At 44.9% G+C, this 18,557-nt stretch overlaps 1 protein-coding gene across 1 annotated transcript in view; it reads left to right on the top strand.

Moving 5' to 3' along the window:
• The first annotated feature begins 6 nt into the window (after window positions 1-6).
• Ankh (ANKH inorganic pyrophosphate transport regulator) overlaps window positions 7-18,557 on the top strand; it is a 133,148-nt gene continuing 114,597 nt past the window's right edge. Inside the window, exon 1 of the mRNA XM_010631522.3 lies at window positions 7-189. Within this exon, the coding sequence (XP_010629824.1) occupies window positions 94-189 (96 nt within the window). The 5' untranslated portion in view covers window positions 7-93. The remainder of the gene's footprint in view (window positions 190-18,557) is intronic.

The following is an 18,557-nucleotide window of genomic DNA, read 5'->3' as shown; positions in this document are numbered from 1 at the left end:
CCTCCGCCGCCCGCGCCCCCGCTCGCCCCTCGCCTCCTCGCCGAGTCCCCTCGCGGCGGCAGATGTGTGTGGGGTCAGCCCACGGCGAGGACTATGGTGAAATTCCCGGCGCTCACGCACTACTGGCCCCTGATCCGGTTCCTGGTGCCCCTGGGCATCACCAACATAGCCATCGACTTCGGGGAGCAGGTAAGCCCGGGTGCCCCGTGCCCACCCGCACCTCGGCCCTGTAGCCGGCTTCTGCTCGCCCTGCCTCGGCCTCAGCCGGGCTCCAGGAGATGGGCAGCGGGGAGTCACCTGCCACCACCCCCCTTCCATCCTGGAGCAGTCGATGGGGTCTGCAGCTTGTCAGGGATCACTTTTCCAACACCCCATTCCCTCTTCGCCTCTCAGTGATTCAGGAGACTTTTCCAGCTCTCTCTAGAAAATGATGAAAAACTGGGTGGTGTGGAACTTCACCTACAGAAGGGTTGTAGTGCATAGGAGGAATATTATGTAATTTGTGATTATGTAAATCTCAGGTCCATAACTAACGTGTAGTTTCTAGTAGTCTAAGTGCTGGGTAGTGATGGGGGGATGTCGTAGAATGTCTCCAAGTTGATGTCCCTGGTACTTCTAATTTTTAAATTTTTTTTTCTTTTTTTTTTTTTTTTGTAGTCTAGTTAAGGACTAGGGATATCCCAAACGTGTCAGGTTAAGTCAGCTACTGGGTATCTGTACTTGGGGATCCCCCACCCTGTTGGATCACTAAAGAAGGGGCGCACAGTTGGGGTTGGTGTTTCACGTTTTCTCCTTGGCATCGTTGCCATTGGAGTGCTGCAGGCTCTCCTGCGGGGGGCATTGGTACCCTGCGCTTTGCCCGCGGAGACCGCGTTTTCTCAGGGCCTCCGGTGGGAGGCGATTGCGTTCTCAGGCCAAGGGAGGACAGGATCTGCAGATAGGAGCTGCATGTTTTCGGAAGTTTAACTTAGATCTGCCTTTGCAGATTGTATCGTTTCCATTTACTGTGCTTCAGAGCAATTGGGGTAAAATGTTTTTATTTCACTAAGAGTTTTCTTAGGGGAGGGAGTCCAGGACAGATGGGCACATGTAGTCCAGCCACCCAGCAGACAGGTGCGTTGGTCTCTCTGTAGTCAGCGATGATTCATATATCAGTAATTTGCAAATCCTAGGGTGCCAGGCGGACCGTGGGGAGTACAAAGGCAACGCAGCCTCTGGTTCACATGCTTCGGAGGTGATTAAGAAATGCAAAATCAAAAATAAAACACCTCATTAGCTTTTAAGTCCCTGGCTTGTCAAGAACAAAAGGAGAGCAAAATCATTTTAAATATCTTTCAGATGATTTCCTATGAGTGTAAATATCAGCTTGAGGATTTCCTTACAGAATGTGGACAGAACTTTTAGAGTGGGAACCCTGCTCTGTGCAGGATTCTGCTAAAAGTGAAATAAGCTGTGTGTATGTGGCCGTGGAAGGGGACTGCGCATAAATAGCTCAGAGCTCCCAGCCTGGTGTGGACGGCCACAGAGAAGCCTGGTACCCACGTCCAGAGCCTCCTGCTGTTCTTTGCCAGCACTGTCTACTGCATATGGATTTCTCCGTCATTTTATAGACTAATCAAGGAAGAAAACCAAATATTACTGAGTACCTGTTCTAAAAGCCTATTGTTACTTCTTTTGTGTAGTTGTGCCAGTAATTTCACAAGTTGGGGATAGGGTTGAATGAAAAAAAAAAGTTACATGGATTGGTATGACTGCTTTATAATATTAAGCATAAGCAGCATAGCAAAGAATGAGAATATATCTATTATGGAAGAAATGAAAATAATGTTGGTAGGAACCCACGGATGCAGAAAGTGCTTTATGATAATTATACCTAAAATTGACCGCTTGTCCATTTTTACAGCTTGAGGAAGTAAAGTGTGAATGGCTTCCTTTCACTGGGTGAGCTCCCACTGTATGCTCCTGATAACTTAGCGTGTGTTAGATCTGAGGGAAGAGCGAGCTGCTGAGGCCTGGGTAAGGTCGATCATTTGCCCACAGCACAGGCAGTGTACGGCAGAGCTGAAGCTCAGGCTCATGCTCACCTTGGCCCTTCACCTGTCTGCCTCCTGTGATCGAGCTTATGCCCTGCCATTTGCCCAGGAATCTTACAGACTTCGGAATATGTTCCAGCTTTTAAGATTCTGTTTAGGTCTGAATTTAATCTTAGTTGTCATATCCTGGACTTTATTTTTTTGTTTGTTTGTTTGTTTGTTTGTTTATTTGTTTTGAGACAGAGTCTCCCTATGTAGTTCAGCCTGGCCTTGAACTCACTATGTAGTCCAGGCTGGCCTCAAACTCATGGCAGTTCTCCTGCCTCGGCCCTCAGACTTCTGGGATTATAGGCATGCACCACCATGCCTGGCTTGAACTTTATTTTTATTTCTTTTCTTTTTTTTATTTTCTATTTTTTGGAGACAGGGTCTCACTGTTTAGCCCAGGCTGTCCTTGAACCTGTGGTGATCCTCCTGACTCAGCCTCGCAAACGTTGGAATTCCAGGTGTGCACCACCGCTCAGTTAGTATCTTGAACTTTAACACATTCACAGCAGGGCGATAATTCATGTGTCTCTGAAGCACTGGTGGCACATGAATGATTGTCCCATTGGGTGGCAAGGGACAGTTCCATCCAGTGGTGTAAACTGCCCAATGGGACGGTCAGTCATGTATCACTGGTGTTCAAGCCAGCAGGAATGGGTTAAAGACTTAATGATGCACAAACATTATAAAATGGCTCCCAGGAAAGGGACATTGTAACCAGGAAGTTCATGTAAGAAGAGCTGAATTATGCAAATAATTAAATCAGAACCATACCTTATGTTAATAAAGTTGGCATAGCCTTTCGTCGGGGGAAGAAAATACGTAACAACTGATAACTCACAATAAAATTACTTAGAAGTCAGTATTTATCATTACAACAGTACAGATTGCTAAGGAAAGAGTAATGCTGAGATATTTTTTAATTCATTTCTTTTAAAGTATCTCCAAATGTCCATTTGATCCCTTTGTGTTCAAAGGACTGTTGTTATCTCTTTAAAACTAAATTCGGTACAAAGTCCCTGAGTTCCTTAAAAGCCAAGTCTAACAAATTATATAAAAAAAATTAGGGGACTTTTTTGAAAGTTACAGTACTTTAATATCATGTAAAGTGTTACAAAGAACATTGCTATGAAGACTTTAGAAGACAGTTGTGCTCACTTAACAAAGAAAGATGCTCTCTGTGTAATGCCAGGTAACCCACTCTTCTGACCTCCCATGATAACTCCAGCTAGTTCAGACAGCTCTGAATGAGCACTGAATTTGGAAGGGTCTCATGTGACCGTTCCAAACCTGAGGTGCTGTATTTAACCAGTGATTGAAGAGTTTTGCATATGAATCTGTACAATTACTAGAGTGAGATGTGTGGTATTTAAGTGTTTCCTCAGTCTACTCTTTCTAATTTAGGAAAGCCCCTTTCTCATTTAGGAAACCTGGAATTGGGCTTTCAATTAGATAAGAAAAGAGAATTTGATTCAAGTAGATAAGAGAATCTTCTACTAATGACACAAAATGAAAAAGAGAGAGAGAGAGAGAGAGAGAGAGAGAGAGGGGAAAGCCCGGGAAAATGAGGCCAATGAATGTTTTTCCTGTGGGTTGAGTAGAGCAGTGAACTCTCTGTCCTCCAAAAACCAACAAATAAAAGTTTTCCATTAGCCCAGGATGTATAGCAATAAAAAGGGGCTAAGGCAATACATGGCGTGGCCCCTCCTGGGAAGGGGCCCCGCCCAGGCCACTGAGCTGCCGAAGGTGTCCCCAGGCAGAGCTGGCCTTGAGTCACCCAAGTGTCCTTGCGTGGCCCACTTTTCACATCGCTTAAAGGCAGAAATTAAATCCTCAGTTAAGTTTCTAAGTGTTTTCCTCTTTTCATCCTATTTTCTGTTCATTTAATAAAGTAAATTTCATAGTATGTGTTTTTCCTAATCATAAAGGTAGCGTGCTAATTGATTAAAGTTTGTTAAGAACTAAAGAAAATGGTGGGGGATACCTTTAACTCTACTCTGGTAAGAGAACTCTAGCAATTTGGGTATCTCCTGCTCTATTATTTTTTTTTAACATAATTGAGATGTTCGTGTGTATCTCTGTGTGTGTATGTGTGTGTGCAATGTATGTTTCATGGAACACAGAAGCATTTCCCCAGATCATATAAAAATATTTGAGTGTGAGTCTGGGACCATAGCTCAGCACCCCCCCCAGAGAAGTATTTAAGTATGATTTTATAGGGCAGCGTGATATCTGAGGACACAAGCATGCCATGCCTCCTCCCTGTGCTCTATGTCACCCTATTGTTTAAACACAGGCTCCTTGTTTGGTTTTGCAGTATAAAGTTTCAATGAACAACTGTGTAAAAAGTGGGCAATGTGCTTTCTCTGACTGCCTTGGGTTGTATGCCTGGCATACTTTGGTGCCTATTTCAGTTTCAAATTCATGCATAGAAAGTGGGGTCACACCATTCTTGCAGTCCGTATTTAGTCAAGGACACTGTGACCTCATGGGTCTAATTGGTGTTTATTTGCCTGCTGTGTGTCCCAAGTGTCTTTGGACATACATCTACATTTAGAGTCCTTCTCTGTAGATCGTTTAGGTGAGCCCTTTGTTTTGAGAGCCACAGAGACACATTCTTGTGGGTGGGTGGTTGGTTGGTTGTTTGACTCATTCGTTCATCTTTTGGTGGTTTGATGATCAGCCTAAATACTACTTTGTCAGAATACTTCTTTCCAAGCATGTCCTTTGTACATCAAGATAGTGTTTACACCTCTTTCTAGTAACAATGAATTCTTTAAAAGCCATTTTGAAGTGTACAGTGTAATATCATGTATAGCTCTGTAGCTTTTGGTATATGTGACAGTCACACAGTTTTACATTAGTGCAACGTGATTTGGTAACCCTTTCAGTTTTTTCTAATTTGGAATGAGGGGCAGGTTGCATTCGAGTGACAGGAGGAGAGACCGGATAGACAGTCATTCCTTCAGTGACCTGTTTTAGTTAAATAAAAGTTGTTAAACTTCTGGTATAACAGACTAGAATAACTTGAGCACATCTACATGTTTTTAAAAGATAAATAAATCGAGTATTTTTGAGCACTTGTGGCTCTATTCTCTATGCAGCTGAAATAAAACCCTATTTTCTGCAGCATTATCTAGATATAAACAAAGCATATTTTCTTAAAATAGGCATAATTTTCTTAAAAAGGCATAATTTTCTTTAGAACCAGAGCTTGTTCTTTTAAGTACAAATCATTGAATTTTCTTTTTCATATGAAAACTAGCGTTGAGCATCTGACCTATGTTGTGTATTTCTCTACCTTCTTAAATATAGGATGTAAATCATAATGTGACATTTTTTGAGGCCTGTTGATGTCTGTCTTGTGCTGGGCAATTAAGAAAATCCCCTGGCAGATACTCTCAGAACCCTCACTGAAGAGTTTGACACCAGCCGGGGGAACTAAGTTGACCAGCTGTGAGCCCTGTGTGACTGTTGTTCTCATGCGCCCCTGAGACAGTAGATGTATCATGGTTGTTTGTTGTTTGTGTTTTGTTTTTAATTTTAGGTCATGTATCTGCTCTCATCACTGTGCTACTAACCAGCGCACAATCAGTTTTCTGTTCTTCCTGCCCATGTGCCCACCTAACCCCTTCAGTCATAATGACGAAAATGCAGTAAAAATAGCCAATACACATGGACTTCTTGCTTTTTAATTTTCTGCTTTAGACCTATGGTGGGCCCAGGAAACTACAGTTCATGAGGATGTGAGGAAGAATGACAAATAAATACCTTCAGTGGCCTCCCTCAGAGACGGCTTATGTACCCCTTTGTGACACTCGTTTTCCATCACTAATTTTACTTCTCTTCGTGGGAGGTTCTAGAGTCAGTGTCAGCGAGGTGGAGACCTTTGAACAGAGCAGGAAGTGTCACTGTGTGACACAGCCCTTGCCCTCACACTGCTCAGAACCTGGTGAAGAAAACACCTTCAGCGCCTTTGTGATCATGGCAGCACCGAGCAGAGGGCCTGATCGGGTAGCACGGCTTATTATAACCCGTGCTGCCGTGCTCAGTGACTGCAGCTGAACAGTAAGTGTGTGGGCTGGCGAAGAAGCGGCAAGGTGTTTGGACAGAGCTCTTCTCCTCAGGATGTTGGAGCCCCGGTGTCTCCTTCCCACGCACTCTTGTCACCCAAGTGAGTAGCACTGGTCCACAGAGATGGAGGCAGGGTGACAAGATAGGTAAACAAGCAGGCTCCACATCAGGCCGTGCAGACCCAAGTCTTGTTTTTGTTCTCTTGTTTGGCTGTTTCCATGGCTTTGGAGTCATTCAGTTCTCAGTGCAACAACCAGCTACCATTCATGATACTGTGAGAACCGATGAGCTTAGAGTGACAAAGACAACAGGTAGGAATTATCTCAGTCACCTGGGGTTATGCAACTTTGATTACTTCTTTGTACCAAACATGTTTTTAGAGCCCATCCAGGGACTTAACCACTTGTAGAGCAAAGGGGGTACTGCTTCCTGTAGATACAGAGCTATATAAAAGCAGCTGATTCAGAAAATAGCTTGGGCTCGTTAGGGACAGCTTGAGCAGCTTGGCTTCTAGGTAAGGGACACATTAGCTCAAAGATCCTTGCTGGTATGGGATTTTTAATGATATTTTCATAAGAGTCTGGCAAGGCTTTCTGTGACTGTGACGCTTGGTTCTGAAAGGGGCCTCGGTATGGAAGGCTCTCCTCTGGGAGGAATCTGCAGTCTTCTCTCCAGCGTGGTCGGTTATCACTGCCCCCACCTTTGCGGGTGGAGGTGTGTGCAGGTCCTTATCCTGGGGCCCAAAGGGCAGGAGGTGCAGCCCACAAACCTCTACCCCCAGCCCCGCATCACCCCCTGGGTCTGAGCAGTCCCTCCTGTCTGCACAGAGACGGGTTGGGTGGGAATTAAAAGAGTGGGACTCTCCAGGGAGAAGTTACAAAAGGTGACTTGAAAAATGAAGCCAAGAGACTTCAAGACATTTAGCTGGAATTAAATGACTGGAAAACAGAGCATCTGTTGGAAAGTTAATGAGACTTTTTCTAGGGAGCAAGATGAGGCAAGAATGAGCAGCGCAGGAGTCAGCTGTGTGATTACAGTCTTCCACGAATGTGAGGGGAAAGGTAGCTTGTTTCACGAGTGGCCCGAAGAGGAGGTTGGTTGGGAGCTTTTCGGTGCGGTTACTCCAGCGCAAGCATATGTGCTGTGGGAGCAGCATGCTGCAGGTTGCTGTTAACTGAAATCGTGGTGTCCACGTTGCAAGCTTGTCAAAAATCCCTGTTGTACTTTTTTTTTTTTTAACAACATAGCATTAAATCGAGGGAAGCATTTGAGTCCCCAGCTATCATGTTTTAATTTGCCATTTGGCTTAGGTGTGGCTGTTTTGTTTCCAAGACTGTTTTTAAGATGATAAGAAGTTTGTGTTCCTTAATGCTGCCCCTTCAGCACCTGGAAAGCTGTTGTAGGCCGCTGGGTCCTACATGTAAATAATGTGGAGAATATGAAATAGTAGATTACAAAAAAAAAAAAAAAAAAAAAGGAAAAGCACACTTCTGAGTGCTTTATAGTTTGGCAGGAAATTCGCTGTGGCTGGGACATTAGCCCTCCCACGATGTGTGGCCTAAACCTGACATTTAATAAAGACAAACTGCACAGCAGAGAGTAACAAATAAGCACTCTTAGTTAGAAGAGGTAGCATTCACTTCCACACGGTTCTAGCCAAGGCTCAGGCCACAGTACCCAGAGAGCTTGCAGCCAGCCTGGTGGGGGAGTCAGGGCAGCGCCTTACCCAACCTCAGACCACCCATTCTGGCATCACGCTCCCTCACGACCTTCCAGAGACCTTGTTGTCTCTTTAGGATGGGTGACACTTTCAGATGCAGCATTGCATCACTAGAAGACACTCCCAGGCCCCAGTGTGCCAGGGCGCACCCCATCTCTCCTCCCACGCAGAGCCGCTCCACCTCAGGCTCACACCTGCTGAGCTGCTTTCGGAACAAGGGCAGGAACCCTGGCAGTGTCGGGAGTTGTCTGCTGTGTGTGTGCAGCAAGCAGCCTTCCTAGCAAGCCAGTGTCTGAGCAGTGAAGAGGAGGGAGTGCGGGGTTAACTGCGGGGACAGCAGAGGCTCATGGATGCACGCTGAGGCAGTCAGTGGCAGTGAGCAATCAGCAGCTGAACTGCAGAATCCCTTTTGTTTTTCTGAAATTTTTATTCACTCTGCTGCATCTTGTTTCAGAGAGGGGTCGGGCACACTTTTTCTTTTCTCTTTAAACAGTGAAGCGTAAGTTCCATACAGTGCCCTGTCATCTTAAGTGGACAGGTCAGTGAGTTTTGACAGATGGCAAATGCAGGCCCTTACCTAATCCACTAGTGCCCATCAGAATTTGGAACCTCTCCTTCAGCCTAGAAAGTTTTCTGGTGCCTCTTGGCCATCTCGTTGACCCCCTCTCATGGAGGAAACCGTGATTGTGATCTGTGTCAGCCTTTGCAGCTACAGGATGACACACATACATTCAGTCCTCGGGGAATTGAGTTTGGGGCTACTGCTTGTTTGCATAGCACTTTATTCTTTTCTATCCCCCAAAATAGCTTCATAGTGACTATCTGAGTAGCTTTTAGGCAGGTGAAGAGTTTGACTTCCTGTGTAAAATAGCTTTTTCCCTTAATTTGTATCATTTGTTTTTAATTCTTCCAGTGATATGCATCTTGATTTATGTGAGCAGCTGATCATTTTGATCAGAGTTGGGCAATAATTTAAACGTCTTTAAAACATGAAGCAAGATATGGTACATACATACAATGGATTATTATTCATGCTTCAAATGGGATAAAATTATGATGTAGTTCCACCACCAGTGAACCTGAAAGACAACATGTTAAGTGAAATAAACCAGACACAAAAAGACAACAGTTGTAGGATTCCACTTAAATTAGTTACCTAGAATATTCACATGCATAGAGATAGAAGATAGAATAGTAGTTATTAGGGGATTGGAACCGAAGAGAATAAGGAATTGTGCAGTATTTGAGGTATTTAAAAGTTCTGGAGATAGATGGGCGATGGTTATATAATACCATGAAACTGTTCAACTAAGTGTAGTGCACTATACATGTAAAATTTTTAATGATAAATTTTTATGTAATATATTCTCAAAATTAAATATTTTTATATTACAACTATAAACTACTGGAAAAGCTTGTGGGTTTTTTTGAAGAGGATTTCCACTTTTTTTTTCAAAAACTACATTTATTACTTTTACTTTAGTTATAAAAAGAAGGAATATGTAGGAATCAAGAAGGAAGTAAGAATTTCATTCAACAAACTCACCACCTAGAGATCCGTAAGTTATTTCAGTGCATCTCATCCCTTTTCTGTGCATATAATTTGGAACAGGAATCGTAACCTTTTACTGCTTGGAACCATGGGCAGTTTCCTTCTATTTAAGTATTCATTTGAAATGTGATGATGGGTCCTTCTAGCGTTCTACCACAAAGACGTAGTATCGTTTATCTAATCAGCTCTTTGTGGTTAGATGTTCAGGTTGTTCCTCTTTTATTCCCATATGCATGAGCTGTGAAAGCTCTTGTACAGAAATGTGTGGACATGCTCAGTCACTGCTTTGGAGGAGTACCCAGAAGTCCTGATTGCATGTGAACCTTTTCAAGGCTTGTGCTAAGTGGCAGCACATGCTCTGGGAGGAAGTTGGCTCCCCTCTGCCTGGGAGACACCGAGCGCAGATGTGTCTGTGTCCCTGGCATGCATTGGTTGTCCCTTCCTGGGAGGTAACATATGGACTGTGACTTCTACACTGGGAATCTGCATTTTAGTTTTCGAGCCATACCACGAACTCCTTCCAGTAATATTTTTTTATTAAATGTTCTTTTTTATTTATTTATTTATTTATTTGTTGTTGTTGTTGTTGTTGTTGTTGTTGTTGTTGTTTTTGAGACAGGGTCTCACTATGTAGTTGAGACTGACCTGGAACTCACTATGTAGCCCAGGCTGGGCTCGAACTCACAGCGATCCTCCTGCCTCAGCCTTCCCAGTGCTGGGATCACAGGCGTGCGACACCACACCCGGCTTAAATGTCCTGTTTTAAATGTCGAGCAATCAGTGAAGTGTTTTGTAGTATAATACCTTTAAGACTCTTTTTGAACTTTCTTCTTCTGGTAAGCACATTTTGAGCGAATGAGTTCTGCCAGAGGGCTAGACATAGTGTGGGAGGGCAGGGTTTGTGTTGATTTTACTTTCCTGTATCAAGGCATAGCCCTTCCCTTGAGCCAGTGCAGACTGAGCACTTTGGGAAGTCCCCTTCCCTGCCTCAAAAAGGAATGGGTAAGTAGGTGAGGACGGGGAGCCGGGCTTGTCTCACTGATGCTGGATGCTTAGCCTCTGAGAAGAAAGTTGGGCATTGGCAGTTTTTCAGAGAGACGCAGAGGTCGTGATATTTAGAGGAAACAGAAATGGAGATGTTCTCTGTTCTATTATGCTGACTGTGGCTCCTTCCTTTACTCTGATCTTGCTACTAAGAGTCTGCCTTGGAGAAACAGAAAAGAGGAGAGAAAGAGAAAAAGGTCTCTGTTCCTGTGGTCTCTTATGTCTCCCCAGTAGTAGTGATGCAGCTGAGAGAGCTTAGTGTACAGAAAGCAGCAGCACCTCTTGGTGCGCAGGACCCCAGGATCTGACCTCTTGTCTCTGCGTCCACTGGCTGTGATCTTGAGCGAAGAGCTTAACCTCTGTGGACTTCAGCTTTCCAAACTCTGAAGTAGTGGAGATTGGTGATTGATGTACCTTTTTTTTTTTTTTTTTTTTTGACTCATAGAGCAAACGAATGCGAAAAATGCTTTGAAAAGTATGAAGAGTGCACTGTGAAAGGTAACAGGCTAAGTTTGAGCTTAGTATGCTGCTGCTCCGCCTGTTTATCGGTACACACTCTGGACTAACTAAATTTATTTGTTTTGTATTCATTCAGTGATTTGCATTAAATGAGATTTCGTAAACTAGATCTAGCTGGATTGGGGCAGGTAGAACTATTCACATGATAGATACTGGAACACTTGGAGTCTACAGCATATAGTTTACTTCAGCGTTTTCTTTCTGTTTTTTCCCACTTCGGCAGGGACATTTAAGACTAGACTTTCTCAATTGTGTTGCTCTTACGTTGTTACTGGAATTTAAGTAATGTGTGCTTTTTATTTTATGAGTACGTGTTTGCAGTACGTAATGCTTACATGTATCATGGGGAGTTAGTATGTGTACGTAATGCATCTTAATTCTTTTTTAAATCCCCTTCCCTTTTCCTTCTCCCCTCCCTCCATCTCTTGGTCCACTTCCCTTTGGCAAAAGTTGTGTCTTGAAATATGTTTATTTTTCTTTGCATTACAGGTTACTGTTTGACACAGGACTGGCCATAGGGTGCTTAATGAGATTAAGAACTCACTCCCCCCAGCACTTAAACGTTTTGGAGTTTTTCCACTGTTGAATGGAAAACATCAAGTTCAGAGGACAAGAGTGCATTCACAAATTTTATCATCCAACAATTGTTTCTTAGGTCCCTGTGATGTCCCAGGTGCAGTGCTTATCAGTACAGATAGAGTGGGGAAGGTAGGCATGGTGGCAAGGACCTGGAATCCCAGCCACTTGGGAGGGTGAGGCAGGAGGATTGCTTGGGCCCAGGAGTTTGAAGCCATCCTGGACAATTAAAAAAAAAAAAAAAAATTGAAGCTGTCTTTCTGGTTGAGCAAACAGCAGCGGCAGGAAACCTACTGAATGATCAGAGCAAGAAGGGCTTGTGCTAGAATCCTATAGGTGGAGCCTTTAGCCCATCCTCAGTCTGGGACTCTGTTCAGCCTGAGCTCTGAAGGGAGTCATGGGTTCCTGCTCTGCAAAGTGAGAGTCCAGGTGGGAGATGATGCTTAGTGCGCTTGGAGCGGGGAACAGGACCAGGACAGTGGCGGGTAAGGACAGCATGAGCCCAGATTGGGAAGGGGCACTCAGTCAGGGTACAGAGTTTGAATTCAAACCTGAGCGATGGGTAATGATACGAGGCCCTCATTAGGGCCTGGTGTGCTCGGATCTGCATATTTGACAGACAATTTTCATTTCACTGTGGGTGAGGAATTAGAGGGAGGTGAGGCAATTAGGAGGCTGCTGTGCTAATGCCCCAGGATATGGTGGTGGTCTAGATTCGGGGTACGGGCTCAGAAGGGCGGACAGAGAAGCCAGTTAAGAATCAGATTGACTTGACCATGGACGGGGTGAAGTGGGAGAGGAGGGTTGGGCACCACCAAACTTTGAAAGAGCTGAGCGAGAGTTTTGTTCCAGTCACTGTTAATTTGTTAATAGGTAAAATGTTTTAAAATAGTTGCCAGAAAGAATACAAACTACGAATGAGCCACGTGAGCATGAACGACGTGAGCTACCACGAATCCTAGCTCTCTCTCCCTTTCTCTGCCTCCCTCTGCCTCCTTCCCTCCTCCTCCCCTGCCCTCCCTCTCCCCGCCTTTTTCTCAGCACATTCTCTGTAAATGGGAGCTTTCCTAGTGCAAATGCTGTGAATATTCACTTACTCTTCTAAAACATAAAAACGCTCCGTTGTAAGACAGTCGGTTCTCAGCCATTTGCCTTAATGAAATGATACGGAAAGTTCAAAATTATTTAGGAGTGTTTGGCACAGGAACACATTAGTACTTCAGGGGAAGCAAATTTATTTGCACCTCATCGTGCCCTGCTAAGGATGATATTCCAGTTGGACCAGGTGCCTAGTGACAGCAGAGGGACGCCATCTGGAATTAAATTTGGTGTAAGTCTTTGGTTTGCTCTGTTTTCTGTATAGTATGTGTTTGCTGTGTAAACGGTAGGGAATGGACTGACCTTCGAGGCTCCCTTGTATGGTTTGCTTTTCATATTATCTACAGCTCACAATCTGGCTGTAGTTCATGAAATTTATTTAGAATATATTTTCTTATATTATTATGAATTTTGGTTACATTTCCAGCCCATTCCAGCATAGTTGCATAATTCCTAGAATTATTAAAATATTATGTAGTCGCAGTGAGTAGTGGCAGAAAAACACAGCCCTGAAAGCACTGTGATTGGGAAAAGTAGTGTTGCTGGCAAATATTATTTGTCTTGTCTTTAAGAACAGTTGGCTTAATTACAATGTAAAGCAGGTGATGGCAATTTGGGTCAGTACCAGGGGCCTTAGAGATTCAGTTAATTTAAAATGAGAACGTCTTCTGGACGCGTGTGAATCGTAGCTGTGATTACGATCATGTGGAACTCAGAAGTGAGCTGAGAGAGGCCGGCTCCCAGCCCTATACCTTGATGAGACTCAGGGAGGAGGAGGAGGGATGGGAAACGGACCTCCTGGGGGGAATTAGTGAGTGGGGTTGGGATGAAGCTCAGGGCAGGCTCGCCTCCCACACAGGGCTGCAGAGCTGCTGCTTCCCCTGTTCACGTCCTACACGCAGGACAGCGTGAGTCTTCCGGGGGTAATTAGGGAAGAGGAAGAACACGCGCTTCCTCCAGTCACACCGGACGTTGGGAGGGACGGAGTCAGCGCCTCCGACTTGCTGTCATCTAACGGACTGGTGAGTTTTCAGCTGCTAGGGCCACATTAAGGCAGCTTAGCGCTGAAAATAACTCACTTCTTAGAACAATGCTTGTTCAGATTGTCACTGTCAGTAGCTAACCTGTACTGTAACATCCGTGTTCCCTGCCTTGTAATTTATTGTGACCTCAAATGTCCCGTGTGCCTGGCGAATTTCCAAGGACCTTGACACTTCCCTATCATGTTTCCTTTTCCTTAATTAGTCCTCACGTGGCATGCAGTTCTGTTTTCCTGTGTGATTGCCGTGTTTTCTGGCGAGAGTGTATTTAAAACACACACCTGTATCCGTCTGTCAGGCTTACCTGCTGTACCTCCGTTCAGTTGATATTTTCTTGTAAAATAATGCAAAAAGCAAACACTAGGAAGAGAGACTCATAAGGTACTAGGAAGTTGAGCCTTTAAATGGGAATTTGGGAAGTGAAAATATGTTCTGTAATTTGGCCTTATCCATTTTGTAAAATGAATAGCTCTAATTATATAATTACACCCGTTCCTTTTTTGGAGGTAAGAATCAATTGTGTCACCTCCACTGTAAGACAAATAGTTTAGATCGAGGCTATGGAGAAACAAATGCTTAAACCATATTTTTAGTTCACAAGTGGAGAGTCTCATTCCAGGACGTAACAAAATGAGCGTTGCCCTTCCTTGTCTGGTGCACATTTTGAGGTTTAAAGTAAGTTCTCATTAAATGTCGTAGTTATTCCCTAATCCAGCAGCCTGCCGGGCAGCAGGGCTGTCCTCAGTGTATGTCTGAAGAGGTTGTGCCTGGATCTGAGAGCCTGTAAGTCCTCACCTCCAGGCTGACCACCTCCTCTGGTCCCCTCTGCTTGGTGCTTCTCCGCAGGGTTCCTCCTGACTCCTGGAGGAGGCGGGAGGCCTAACTTGGTGTCACAGAGGGGTGTGTGTGTGTGTGTGTGTGTGTGTGTGTGTGTGTGTGTGTGTAGGACCGAGAGAGCTGCGTGGAGTCTACCATCAAGGGGTATGGCCGCCCCTCTCTCTGGGGGTCGTGCCCTGAGCCTCCTCCCCTCCCTTTTCGAGGGTCCGTGTTGTCATCATGAGGAGAGTGAAGCGCCCCTTCCCCCTTGAGGTGTGGGGTCCAGTTCAGCATCCCTGGCAAGCTCTGCCCCTGGGATTCAGTGCTCACACATGCGCTCTCCCTGAGCTCTCGGGCCATGGGCTCGGACATGCGCCCTGTCTCTCCCTGCCCCTCTGCCTTCTCCTGCACTAACATGAGCATAGTTCTCCCATCTGCACTCTAAGCATGCCTTCCTCCAAAACGGATGGTAAGGTGGAGAAAGCACTTGGTTTAGGCTCCTGGGCTTTCATTGGTTGTTGCCTTCTGGCCGACAGCCCTGCAGTCTCCCTGCTTTTCAGTGCCTTTTCATAAGTCAGGTCTATTTTAAAGGTTTTGTTGTTTTGTTTTTTTTTCTCTTCCAAGCACTCATTAGTTTCAGATTAAATTGTCCAGGTTGGCGCTGTGAATTCCTTTCTTCTCCAAACCGCTCCAGAGGAGGCAGTGAGGGAGTCGCTGGGTTCATTGCATCCCAGCCTTCCGGAGAAGGGTAGCAGCACCTCGATTTTCCACGGGGACTTCACATCCGTCTGCCCATTGTGCCCAGAACCCCCGAGGGCTGGGCTGCTGTGTGACCCAGCTCTTCCCATCTCCTGACTTCCCTTTCCTGCAGGGCCAGCACACAGTAGGAACTTGAGGAGGGCTGGAGGGAATTAAATGCAGGAAGTGAAGGAATGACTCCAAGTGACTTTGTCACGGTGAGTGCACAGGTCCCCGTCTTCTGTCAAATGGGCACATTGTGCCCTCTAAGTAGTGGGACGGTCGGTGAGCCAAGTTTATCAGACGTTCTCAACACACAACCATGGTACACATGTTCGGCACAGTTATGAGTCGGTGTACAAGGAAGAGTGCTCGCTTCAGCCAGAGAGGGAGCTCCTCTCGGTGCCGAGCCTGGAATTGGGAGGACAGCCGTGGCCTGGCCTTGATATACAGTCTTGTCTGCTGGTCCTAGAGTAGGTGCCAGTCAGACCTGCTGTGTTGAAAAATGCTCTGGAGAAAGGAAACATGTCTTTTGCATGAGGTGATCTCACTTAATGGAACCAGGTCCACCAAGTGGTTTGATTTTGCAGAGGGACACCTGGGTCAGGAGATTTTTAACCCCGCCTGGGGGCGGAGCTGTTATGGGCAGGAGGTGGGAGAGGGAGAGGGCTCCTGAGCATGCACATCCAGGTGACCGCACAGAGTTCCTGGAGCTTGTCTGACCAACACAGGTGTGCTTTCTTCAGGGTGGAGGCATGGTCCTGCACACCTGAGGCTCAGACTGAGGGGACCTGATGTGGAGCACAGCACTCATGAGAAGTGTTGCTGTTTTATTTGCTACTATCTCCTAACTGAGAGCATTGTGTGCTGTGCTTTTGCACTCGGAGTCATTGGGATGGGCTGTGACCAAACCAAGAAGCTCTTAATGTGCTGTATTTTATGTCAGAACATAGAGTCAGTCACAGCAAGGGGAGCAGGGGGCCACACTGAAGTAATGGTGGGCAGTACTGTTGATTGAGTCGCCTTCCCTCCCCTCTGTCTAATGTGTCTCTTCATAACCTGTGGTGATCTCCCATGCAGGAAATGTGAACAGCCATCACTTTGAGGTTACCTGTGTGTCATTGACATTGTAGGGGGAAAAGCCCTTGGGTGTAAGGATTCTGACTTTGTGGTATCACCATTTCACAAAGGGAAAGGATAGTCAAAAATAGACCAGAACTCCTTCCCGCCCCAAATCCAAAGGAGATGATGAAAGAGAAAATGTTCCTGGGGCTTAACCCAGGCAGAGATCTGACAAAGGAGAAATATGATCTCTAGTACATAGTAGTTTCTTAGTGACTGGGGAACAGGTGCAGGTCCAAGAAAAAAGGCACTGAAATAACCGTAGAATGCTTTTAAATCATCATAACTGTTTTGTAAATTAAATCCCCCCAGCCCGGAACAGTGATACTTATTTGAAATTATTTTAAAACCAAATGTTTCTTTTTTGAGGTTATTAAATCACTAGTTATGTAACCTTTGCAACATTTTTATGGTTTACTGTTGTTTGAGGTTTCCTTAGCATGTTATAAAACATTTACAGGCTACTTGAAATAACCAGATTATTTTAAAAGTGAGATGGAGTTCAGATTTTTTAAAAATTAAAAAGAAAAACTATAGCCTTAGGGGTGAAGTATGGATTTGCTATAGAGGCAGAAGTGGGGCTTTTAAAATAAAGCTTCCAACCCAGACTGGAAGAGAGTGCAGCACAATTAGGCTTTTGGTGGCTCTGGATTCCAAAATATAGAAATAATGTGCTTATGCATGTATGTTTGTTTTTTCCTGGGGCGTGTAGCACCTGCGCGTGTGAGCATTTTTCTCCCTTCATCTCCATTTTGAGGGGCTTGGGAGCTTCTCTGTCTTGGTCTTTGACTTGTAGGGGTGCAATGAGGATGATGAAGGGGAACAAATGAACTTAGCAGTCTTTCAGTAATTATTGAAATGTTTAAGTTACCTCTTTTTCATAATAAAATATTGTCTTATAATTGTTATTGCTCGTTGCAAAAAAAAAAAAAAAAGACACAATAGTGACAGTTTCTGTTCTTCATAGAAGAGAATGATAAACTTGACAAAATTAGAAACCCTCCATGAATCTTGCTCCTCAGACTGTCAGGGAGACTGGTACCCTGTCTACAGGCACAAAATAGAGACTTACTCTGCTGATCCTCTCACCCTGGCAGCGCGAGCAGTACATTGTCGTTTAGCTCACGTACCCCAAGCAGTTGTGATCAGAGGGCCTGCCGAAAATGAAAGGACCGGCCCTGTGCGGAGATGGTTCACAGGAGCCCTGAGGGGCCTTGACACCGCTCCATGATGGCAGCCCTTCGTCACCGTCTGCCTGTGAACCTGCTGCTTGTCTGCCCGGAGGATCACGGGCCGGGTCGCTCCTGGCTTCTGCAGCCAGGCATTACAGAGCATCGTCAGCTTGCCCAGTAAAGGAGCCTTTTCCCAAAAACCACTGACAGCCGTTTTTGTTTTTTGTTTTTTTTTCTTCTTTAGTGATCACTGTGTTTTCTTCGCTGGCCACCTAATCACTAATTTCGGGTGCCTACATCCCCTTGCTTTCTTTTCCCAAAAATGGATGCAAGTAATCAAACAGACTTTGCTCCCATGATTGAGCACTGTACCTTTAAAGATTTACTGGCTTCCTTCCCTCAAGAGCAACACAGTGCTTAGGATGAAGTCCCCTTCATTTTATACAAAACCTGTAAGCTGGTACCTTGAAAATTGCAAGCTTGGGTTTCGTTCCCAGCAATACTCTCTCAGTGTGTACTTTCTCTTACTCCTAAGTTAATTGTGTTGGATGATGTAAAGTAGGTCTTGGAAGAAATAGCCCCAGGGACAGTAATCAGTTATTTCTCTGGGACTTTACCATTTACTCTTGAGCTACCATTTTATTTCCCAAATAGGATGTAATTTAAGAAGAAATCCTTCAAAAAGCTGAGTGACTAAAAATCATATAACATTGATTTTTTTTTTCTTGGTACCAGAGATCGAACTCAGGGCCTTGTGTTTGCTAGGCAGGCGTGTTGCCACTGAGCTAAATCCACTGGCTGACCACTGCTTATTAAATAAATCGAGTGGCCCAAACTCTCCCAGCCCTCAAGCTGCATATGTTTAAATGTTGTCATAAGTAGTGCTATTTCTGCTCTACTCTGTGTGTGAGATATGTCATGGCATTGCTTGTTGTATGAAACATGCAACAAAAGTGGTGGGAATGCCATCTTAAACATTTGACTCTTGGAAATCGTATGCTTACGCAC

Source organism: Fukomys damarensis, unplaced genomic scaffold (genome assembly GCF_012274545.1).
Source record: "Fukomys damarensis isolate Sample0158 unplaced genomic scaffold, DMR_v1.0_HiC HiC_scaffold_1, whole genome shotgun sequence".
NCBI classification, from domain to species: domain Eukaryota; kingdom Metazoa; phylum Chordata; class Mammalia; order Rodentia; family Bathyergidae; genus Fukomys; species Fukomys damarensis.
The sequence above is the reverse complement of the archived record's forward strand: the minus strand, read 5'-3'. Positions and strand labels throughout refer to the sequence as shown.